The sequence below is a fragment of the Laccaria bicolor genome, genomic scaffold (assembly GCF_000143565.1).
Source record: "Laccaria bicolor S238N-H82 LACBIscaffold_42 genomic scaffold, whole genome shotgun sequence".
Classification (NCBI taxonomy): domain Eukaryota; kingdom Fungi; phylum Basidiomycota; class Agaricomycetes; order Agaricales; family Hydnangiaceae; genus Laccaria; species Laccaria bicolor.
Window position 1 is genome coordinate 458,937 of NW_001889913.1, and position 10,277 is coordinate 469,213.

Sequence of the window (10,277 nt, forward strand, 5' to 3'; positions counted from 1 at the left end):
CCAGTACATGTTTTCCACCATTGCTAAAATAAGTTTCTTGCCGGACACGACGATCTCGACGACGGGGAGGTGTAGATTCACGGCCACGGGAAGGACGACGGCCAGGGAAGCGGACACGGCGTGGAGAATCATCGTCACGTTGGGGATTGCGCCAGACGGTCCGGTGAACGAATTTTCGGGGACTGTGACTACGACCGCGCTCACCAGAAATCATTGACATTAACTCTGCACGATCAGCGCGGCGCTCAGCGGCATGGCATTCACGATCTGCCTCCTGCAAGCGGTTGCGAAGGCCCTCGATGGTGGCTTGTGCATCTCGAATTTGCTGTGACATCGTGAGGAGTTGCGTGGTGTGCATGGCTCTAGAGGCACGGTCATCCTCGCGTGCAGTCTGAGTGGTGGGGTTGAGCGCAGAGGAGATGGTGGACAGGAGATCTTGCGCATCATTTCTGGATGTGCGTGAACGAGGAGGAGGGGGGATGACACGATCAACGACAGGGCGGCGTACAACAGGACCATTGGGCTCCTTTTTGACTTGTACAGCAGGGGTAGCCGTGCGGTTGGTATTGCGCACAGGTTGTGTGATAGCAGGAGTTCAAGGTGGAATGTTTTCATCTTCGTCTTCGTCATCACTAATAAATACCCAATTGAGTGACTGCGAAATGACCAGAACACTTATGCACACACCTGATTTCAATCGGGTCCTCGTACGCATCTACAATGTCAACATCATCTAACTCCCGTGTACCAGCTTTCTCATTGATCTGATCCTCGATGAAATGGGCACGTTCGATATGTGGTGGGCATTCCGCATCGCCTGTTGGTTTAGTGGTACGAACGAACTAAAGATGACAAATGTTAGCAATATTGTTAAAGAGTGAATAATTGACTTACCTGTTTGAATTTAGCCTCGAGTGATTTGGCAGTGCGCACAGGGCGGCTATTTTCCTCAGCCCATTGGGCGAATTCATCCGCAGCACTATTCCACGCGTGTCCACCAATAGGAAGTCGATCTTCGATAATGTCAAGCAAGGCGTCAACGTCTTCGGCGGAGTAGTTGGCGACCCCAGGACCTCGACCACGTCGTTTCTTGGTGTCAGGTTCCTCCACACGCATGACAGACCCTTTGCGCTTTGACGATCCAGCAACGGGGATCGGATCAACGGCCCTTTGCTTGCCTTTAGCGGACGTCAAGGGGCGACGGCTACCGGCAATTTTTGATGCTGGATGTGCGATACGTGGTAGGATTCGGCTCGGTGGTGGGAAGTCGTCTGGGCCATCGTTTGGAAGACTGATCAATGCAGGATCAATCTGAGGTAGGGTATTTGATGAGGCTGATGTCGACGATGGGTGCTGGCCAGGTGGAAACGGAGAGTCGTTGGGACCACAGGTAGGTCGAACGGAAAACTAAATGAGTGTGAGTAACGCGGAGAAATTTTCATGACATAGACTTACTTGTCCCATCGTATCCCAGACCATCAGATTGGTATTAATCTGAACACAAGTTAGATGTGAAAGAGGCTCCATAAACAACATAGTTTACATACCAAAGAGCCAGATGGACGTGGTGATGCGACACACTGCCAAGATCCATTGCCAGAGCGCGTGTACTTGAGCCCTGTTGCAGGATCAGACCAAGTTTGGAGAGCTTCAGATGACATGTTAGAGATGAAGAAAGGGGACTTCGAAATCCTGACTTGACGACAACCACATACCTCACTTTTTATAGCACATCTGCCAGCAAGCTTAGATCTCCCACAACATTGAAATCTCTTGTTTATGCAGGAGCCACTGTGCCAAGTCAGTCAGTCAGAGACCAGGAATCAAGGTTAACACTCACCCACTCACTCAGGTCGACAAAAAAGACCACAGGTACCATTTATCTTGTGCAAATTTGCAAAGCTGGAAGCTGATCAATGAAGGTACACCAAGTCAATGGAATGCAAATCTACCTTAGTATCCTTCAACATGCATTGCCCAGGTCCACGTTGAATAACACGTAGCACTTTCACTGCGATTGGAACGATGACAGAGATGAATTGGGGCAAGAGCAGGGAACGTGTACCGCTTACCAACATAACAGCTGATATACACATGGTCAAACAAACAACAGAACCAGCGCTTAGAAGCTGCGCGCTCGGTGCTGAGGCGTGCTGAGCACTCGGCGCGTAGAGAGTGGTAAGTTATGGTAAATCTTATCAGTGGAATTCCAATGTCGCGGACATTGAAATTCAGCTCGGAAATGTCTGAAGACGAGTCTGGAGCTGGAAGGGGGGGGTAGAGGCCTCATCCAGATTCAAATCTGGAAGAGGGTTGGATTGAACGCCCATCCATTCAAGAAATATATTTTGATGGGACCTGCACATCGGCATCTTGGCTTGAGCAGTTTGAAGATAAATCTGGATCTGAAATCGTCTTCAAACGTTACGGAAAGTCATCCATTGCTTGCCTAGGGCGATATTTTTGGTATTTCATTTTGCCCTAGGGCGATATTTCTGGTATTTCAGGGTTGTTAGGAAAGTGGTCACATGACCAATTTCCTAAAATAGCAAAAAAATTAAAGTTGTAGCTCTGCACTCTAGCTTCTAGAATCTATTTGAATTATGTTCTGAAGTGCTCCCATTGTGGAGATATGATGTAAAAGACTTTCAAAAGTGTCGCTTTTTTTTTTTTTTTGGGGGGTTTTTCTCCATGAAAACAAAACCAAACAACATGATTTCAGTATATTTAGAAAGCTAAAAGAAAGGGCTACAATTATTTTGTTTACTTCCAGAAATACTCTGGGAATTAGCTTCTACAGACATCATGCAATGTTCATTTTAACATTTCTACCTACCTTTTGTATTATACACACTACAAACAACAATGGGGAGTCATTTTACCTCATTCCAACAAATATATTGAGTGAAAAATACATAAAATGGAGAATAAGTTCAAATTTACCTTTTAGAGGAGGATATAAAATTTTCTAGCCCAGAGACTTTATGAAACTTATAACAATAGCAGGGAGATTCAGTGTTCAAAATATCTCTTCCTCAAGTTGTGAATTGCTTTCAGTAGGTTGCAGTCATGCAGAATTTCCCACTTTGTTACATCCCATTTTTGGCACTTGTCACAGTCAATTCCCTGCCTTATCCTGAGTTTTCAATGGTTCATCCCCAGACTTGGTATATACAATCTGCACCTCCTTAGCTATATTTTATACACTAGAGCTTAGTTCTCAAAATGTTTGATTCTTGTGTTATAGCACCAACTTTGTCCAAAAAATGATGACAACTCGGCCATATTATTAGATACTATGCCCGGGCCTCGGACCGCACGGCAAATCGTTCATAGTTTTTCTCCTTTGGCAGGCTTCGGAATATTTCACGAAGCTTAGTTTTCTTGGGTCAATGATGCCATGATTTGTGATGCATTGATGCGCGTGATGCGCGTGATGCGTCTCTCCACATGACTTCTTGGATCATGCTTCGTAGCACGTGACCGAATGACTTCTCGCGTCAGGTACGCGTCGAGTTTCTACGCTCACACGTTTATCTTTAGAATTAATATCTTTTAATCCATAATAAAGTGAGACCCTGGTTTGGTGTAAACTCCAACACCCTGTGCAGGGGTGTTTTTACTCTAGAACACTTGGTAGCATACTATTTCATGGTAGTGTAGCCTTTTATTAGACTTCGAGTATATTGAGGTGATTCGGTCACGAACTGACTGCAATTCCTACTGTCTAAGGCGTGCACATTTCTCGGATGTAGACTTTAATCGACTAGACCGGGTTGCATCTAATGATCCTCATGATCAATGTGACTGTATTTCTACTATAGGAGGTTTTATAGGAGAAATCGCTAAAATTCGCATTTTTACGGGTGTATTGTTACACTCCGTATCAATGGTGCAGTCGAACCCATGAATGAGGCCGTGGCCAAAAGGTATCCGGAACATTGAAAATCGAGGGGTTGGGATCGGGTATGTGGAAAGTCTTCGAGACCATCACGTTTGGTAGGCCATTACAGACTTGTCAAATCATTTCGTCTGAACCACCTTCAAAAAACACTCTACCAGGTAGAGCCTTCCAACCAAAGACCGCTGGGGGTCGAAACTGTGCAGGAAACCTAGGGTCCATGAGCCGCCGATGGACTCGACAGACTATCCCCTCCTCATACCCAGGCTAAGTAGAAAAGTCCTTATAAATATGAGCTTCAAAGATTGGATTAGTGTTATGACAAGCACCGCCCATAAAGACGGTTTTCCGATATCTTGAATGTCTTCTTCCGTAATATGTCGATGAGCTGTGATGCGCTCGAGAAAGCTTTCCCAAAACACATCGTCATCGGACGGCATCAACGCTTCACGGAGAAGGTTGCGGTGCGCATCTCCTGAGATCGAATCATCGATGTCTTCATCGTCGTCGATAAGATCACCTTGAAAATGATTAGAAGTGTAGTAGCTATCGTTACAACGTATGATACACACCTTCGTTGCCGTTATTCTCATCATCGGTTTCCGCCTCTGATACTTCAGCTTCGAGATCCAAAAATCGAAGAACTTCTGGGTTCTGTTGCGTGATTAGCTTGCTAAGAAATCTCACAAGAATAAGGGGGACTTGCCTCGAGCTTCATACGTTTCATTGGTCTCTCAGGGTATTCCGCTTCCATGAGGATTTCCTGGCATTTCTATTACATTACGGTCATCTGGAATTCAGTTACTAGCACGCACAAATGTTTCTAAAAGCTATATACTCTACAAACTACACAGATGCTGCACGAAGATGGGAAAGAAGCTCGAGATTGTTTGCGTGCTGTTTTGTCTTTCATTGACTTTAGGGCCAGTTGCTTTCCATGGTGGAACTTAACGTGCTTTGTATTTGTGACAACACATTTGAAGTATATATTGCATACAATAGAAGCATATATAATTGTATGTAAAGTCTATATATGGGAGGTCTTGTGAGGTCTATATACGTCTATATACTTCTATATACGAGAGGGGGGGAGCAACGAGTGGGGAGGAAAGGAAAAGAAACACGCAAAACGCTGAAGCGCTATATATCCAGGGCACTTTAGGGCCATTTTTGATTTAGGGCAGGCATGAAACATTCTTCCACGCCTGCCCTCAACATTCCATGCCTGCCCTAAATCAAAAGCAGCCCTAAAGTGCCTCGGATATATAGCGCTGGAACGTTCTTCGCTTTTCTTTTCCTTCCCCTATCCCTCCCTCAACTTTAGACGTAGTAGTTAAATTATTATAGATAGATATGCAGTAAGGATACCCATTCACTACCATTAAAATAGTTGAATGAGCTATGAAAAGGCTGTAATAAAACACATATAATGTCGTGCGGTACATACATATCGACATAAATGCAGGTTCCAAGGGAGGGGCAGTATTTTCGGAGGCCTCTGGGCCCAGCTCGTTTGAATTCGGCCTCGCCGAATTGATTAGTGACACCACCGTACATTGAATAATACTCCTCTTCGCGACGCTTGAGTCAGCTCTCATGAGCCAGGTAAGCACACTGTGCTTCCCCTTTGTAGGACAAATTCTCACCTATCTTCGAATAGCAGGCGCTGCCGTTTTCTCTTCAACAACGAAGACTATTATTTTGCACGGTGAGAATCTTGTTTCCTCGGCGCCGCCGATCCTCTCTTCAACCTCTTAAGGAGCTCGGCTGATCATCTAACACAGATCTTGTCAATACACGAGCATTTTCCTCAAGAATCTTTTGCGTCTAACACCGCCATCTATGTCTCATAACTGAAAGAAATTGCCGATGACGGAGATGCTCAAACAGTTCAACAGTACATAAATGATGGATAGACAACACGATTAGATACACGCTGAGTTGGTTAATGTGCCTGAACACACTTGTTAATGCGTTTGGAACGCACGATTGTTATTATGTCTGGAACGCACAATTGTTATTGCATCTGGAACGCACAATGGATAATGCGCCTGGGCACGCGATGGATAATGCGCCTGGGCACGCAATGGGTGACATGCCCGGGCACGCGATGGATGACATGCTCGGGCACGTGATGGGTGACATGCCCAGATATGCGATTAGTGATGCACCTGGTGGATAATGCGCATTGATCCGTGGACCCCAAGCCTTGGTATGGGATTGGAATACTCTATGATCGCCATGGGTCTATCGATCACGCCGAAGAAGCCTTCTTGTGTTCTTCGTATGGATAAAGGTCAGCCTTACTTCATCGCTATCAAACACATGTTCATCTTGCTTTCTAGGCAGATTCCTCATGCCTTTTGCAAGTTTTTCAACTGAGGCTGGTGTGGACAATGCGACGACAATGTGGATGGAGGATCGGAGGATAATAGATTCAGTATGTCGATCATGCCTCAAATTATTTTCGGAGTACTAACATGCTTGTAAACGATTTCATTGATAACAGCAAGAACCCTGCTGAACTGGATGAAGCCACTCAACAGCTCCCCGATTGAGGGTGTACTTGGCTTATTCCAATCACGTTCGACATTTTTGGCTGTACAGCCTCAAGTTAGTTATCTGTAACGCCTTAGTAGATGAGACATTCAATTAGATACCGATTGAATTAACTGTTACATTAATTCCGATAGAAACACGCTCTAACAGCATGTGAAGTGCTACGTTTAAGCCATACTTCTGTATAAAGTACCGAACAACATCTCTAACCCTGTAAACCACCCAGCTTCCTTAATGGCCTGAGGTAGAGGCAGAAAAACAACACAGCAACCAGCACCTCCTCGTACAGCTGGCCGCAGAGCAGCGCCAGTCAACCTTCGTGAAGAATCCGGTTCTGGAGAAGAATTCGACTTCACTCCCTTGGACGTACATTCTGGCGATGAAGATGTACAGCACATACAACGACCGATCTCTCCTGCGAGTGTCGAGCCTGTAGATGGCTCTGCTGCCTCCACCAGACCTGTCACACCCTCTGAGCGAGCGTCAGAATCCTCACGGAGTCGAACAGCCCCAGATATTGATTTTTTCTTTGAACGTGGATCTAAGGTGCCTCCAATAAGCAGAACTCTATGTAAGCTATGCAAGTACGTGGTCCTCCATAATTTTAGACATTGTACTGACAAGGATTGTTATTTAGGATGAATGGGATAGACTTGCGCCCGGGTGAAGGCAGCTTCTCAGCGAACACCACAAATAGTCCATTGCGCAACCACCTGCTAAGCCGCCACAAGGATTCCTATCTCCAGAAGTGTCGTGAAATGAAATGGTTTGAATTTCATCGTTGCAGACGATCAGGTTGGTAAAGGACTTTTAATGTTTGGTATTAGTCTAACCTTCTTCGTAGTCTATAAATGTTGTTGAATGCCCAGAATTTCGACAGCTCCTCTTGCTTTTACATGAGGACCTCGAGGATAAAGACATTCCCCGCCGAACGAAGATGCACGAGTCCATTATCAAGGCATGGCATGCATATTTCAAGGTTCTGAAACAGGAATTAGCGGTATGTTGTTTCGAGTGACCGCTTTGTTTCCTTGTATTCACTGATCACTCTAGGATGCGCCAGGACGAATTTCCTACACGGCGGATATTTGGTCAACAAAAGCACGGTACCCATACTTGGCCATTACCGCACATTGGATCCATAGAGACAAGTCAACCAAGGGTCTCCAGCTGCGCTCTTCACTCATCGCATTTCACTGTCTTCGAGGAAGCCACAACGGAAACAGGCTAGCAAGGATTGTCCTCCATCTCTTGGATCGAGTTGGGATCACAGTCAAGGCACGTCTAAGTTTCATATCCTTTCCCTTTTCTACTTTATGCTTATGTGCACAGGGAGGCCATTGGACTCTCGATAACTGCTCGCTCAACGACGCATTCCTCAGAGAACTCGAGATACTTCTACGCCCTCGCGACGTTGAGTTTAATCACAAGGAGAACCATATAAGATGCTTCCCCCATGTTACCAACATATGTTTGAATCACGTCATTGATGCATTTACTGATATCAGCCTGGTAGATGATACAGGGGGATTTGTCGCATCCGCATCAGGCCCTCCAAGTGATCCCGATAATCAGACTTATGAAGAAGCAGTTGCTCGTGACCCAATTGCGTTGTGCCGGAGTACCGTGCGAGCAGTACGTGCCTCAGGTCAACGATGTGACCACCTGGCAGAAGTAATAGATGATGGAAACAAGAAAGGGTGGTTCAAGTCAACCGGGGATCCGACGGTAACTATACAGGTTAAGCAAGTGCAACTTATACGTGACATGAAGGTTCGGTGGGATTCTCTTTATTTCATGATCAATCGGTTTCGTAATCTACGCCCGGTATGTTTGAAATTCATCACTCTATCAGTGTATACTTATAAAAATAGGCCGTCGAGTATTTTCTTTCTTTGCCCATCAACAAAGAGCTTGCAAAACTTAGACTTACTGATATGGAGTGGACTGTACTCCAGGATTTTGAGATCGTACTCGGTGTATGTCTCTAATATTGATACCCGTTCAAAGCTGAGTCTTTTTCTTAGGCACCCCATCAAGTGCAAAAAATCATGTCGAAAGAGCGCACTCCCGTTTTATCAGGCGCAATTCCCGCCTTCGAAATGTTCATGACGGCATGGGAGCAACTTGGGAGAGACCCCCGCTTGTCTCGATGGACGGGTATTGGTATCGACTGGGCGACAACCTACTACAAGAAAATGGATGATTCGCCTGCCTATGTTATTGCGATGTGTGAGTTAAGGTTCAAATTCATCAATCATCTAAAAACTTGACATCATCAGTTCTAAATCCCTCAATACAATTGTCATGGATTCGACGACACTGGGAGCCTAATTACGTTGCCAGGGCCACCGTAATTATAAAAAATACTGTAAGTGTCGCAGTTTGTTATGGTGACAGTAACCTAATATACTTGTTGCAGATGCGAAAATACCATGACCATCTTCATGGACAAGAACCTACACCTGGTACAGCAGCCTCACAGCAACAGAGGCGAAGCTGGCATGATTTAGCTGGACAGTACAGACTCGAAGATATGATGGACATTACAGGTGCTTCTTCACAGCAGGTCCAAGGCGTTGAAGAACAATTTGAGTCATACGAAAATGGGCCGCTCTCACCGCGTGGCACAGATATTATAGGGTTTTGGGCAGCAAGTATAGTCTCTCGCTATTTTTTAATTTGTCCCACTGATTTGTTTGTAGATAAGCGATAAAACTCATCCAATATTGTACGCAATGGCATTAGATTATTTGCCCATTCAAGCATCCTCAGTTCCTTCCAAGCGCGTTTTTTCATCCAGTGCCGAAACTGATACAAAGCGGCGAAATCGAATCCACCCTGTTCTAATGGAAGCACTTCAAATGTTAAAGTTTTCGCTCAAGCAGCAACGGCTAAACTTTACGGAGGGATGGGCTGTCACAGAAGACGAGCTTGAGTATTACGCAGATGACAATGAAGATTCAGTGGATTTGTTAGGGAAGCTAACTTCGGAAATTAGGGAGGACGGTATAGATATTGATGAGGTAATCCATGTTGTTGGACAGGACGACGAGGATCAATAGCTTGCTCAATATATTTTACTTATTACAAAATGCATTTGTCTCAAATTCTATTACAAATTTACCCTCATTCTACTTAACGTGCGAGTGATCAATTGCAGCAACCATTTACTGGCTATAACCGGTTCAAAGCCACCGACTAAGCCGAGCCAAACCGGACTTATCAGCTTTTGAGTGCGGAACCGGCAAAAGCCGCTGGTTCAGTGAGCTGGCTTGCGGCTAGCCGAGCCGCGGCGGCGCTAATACCACTTCATACCATCATACCAAAGCTGTCACTGGGTGTCTGGGGTCCTTTTCCAAAATAAATAAATAAATTCACTTCAGTCACCCACCTTGACCAAGCTATTAGCCAGGAAATCCTGAAAAATTATCCAGGCTAATAGATCCTCTGGCTGGTTTTTTTTTGGCCTTTGGAAGAAAATATATTATTGGATTTGATAGAAAATGTTTGACCTCTAATATTGTGACTAGAAATATTTGGGTAGATAAATTGTGTTCAAAAATATCCTAGTCAAGTGAAAGTAGTCAGAAATATTTGAAGGGCGTCAGACTGGTAAGAAATTTTTGAAGTGTTTCAAACTGGTAGGAAATTTTTTAGCTGTGTGACACTGCTGAAAAATGTTTGAGTCATGTCACACTGCTAAGAAATTTCTGAACCATGTCATACTGCTAAGAAATTTTTTTGCCATGTCACACTGCTTAAGAATCTTGTGACCATGTCACACTGCTCGGAAATGTTTAAGCCATGTCACATA

At 44.8% G+C, this 10,277-nt stretch overlaps 2 protein-coding genes across 2 annotated transcripts in view; both read right to left on the bottom strand.

The window, feature by feature from the left end:
- Positions 1-1,661, bottom strand: part of LACBIDRAFT_332618 (uncharacterized protein) — a gene marked incomplete at both ends in the record, with an annotated part of 10,416 nt that extends 8,755 nt beyond the window's left edge. Inside the window, 6 exons of the mRNA XM_001887165.1 lie at positions 205-449; positions 575-655; positions 688-842; positions 895-1,407; positions 1,456-1,494; positions 1,548-1,661. Coding sequence (XP_001887200.1) covers positions 205-449; positions 575-655; positions 688-842; positions 895-1,407; positions 1,456-1,494; positions 1,548-1,661 — 1,147 coding nt within the window. The remainder of the gene's footprint in view (positions 1-204; positions 450-574; positions 656-687; positions 843-894; positions 1,408-1,455; positions 1,495-1,547) is intronic.
- Positions 1,662-4,146: 2,485 nt separating this feature from the next.
- On the bottom strand, positions 4,147-5,458 carry LACBIDRAFT_332619 (uncharacterized protein; the record flags this gene model as incomplete). Its single annotated transcript, XM_001887166.1, has 5 exons — positions 4,147-4,421; positions 4,474-4,555; positions 4,681-4,691; positions 4,717-4,724; positions 5,349-5,458. The coding sequence occupies 5 exons, from the start codon at positions 5,456-5,458 to the stop codon at positions 4,147-4,149; spliced, it is 486 nt and encodes a 161-aa protein (XP_001887201.1).
- Between the last annotated feature and the right edge of the window lie 4,819 nt (positions 5,459-10,277).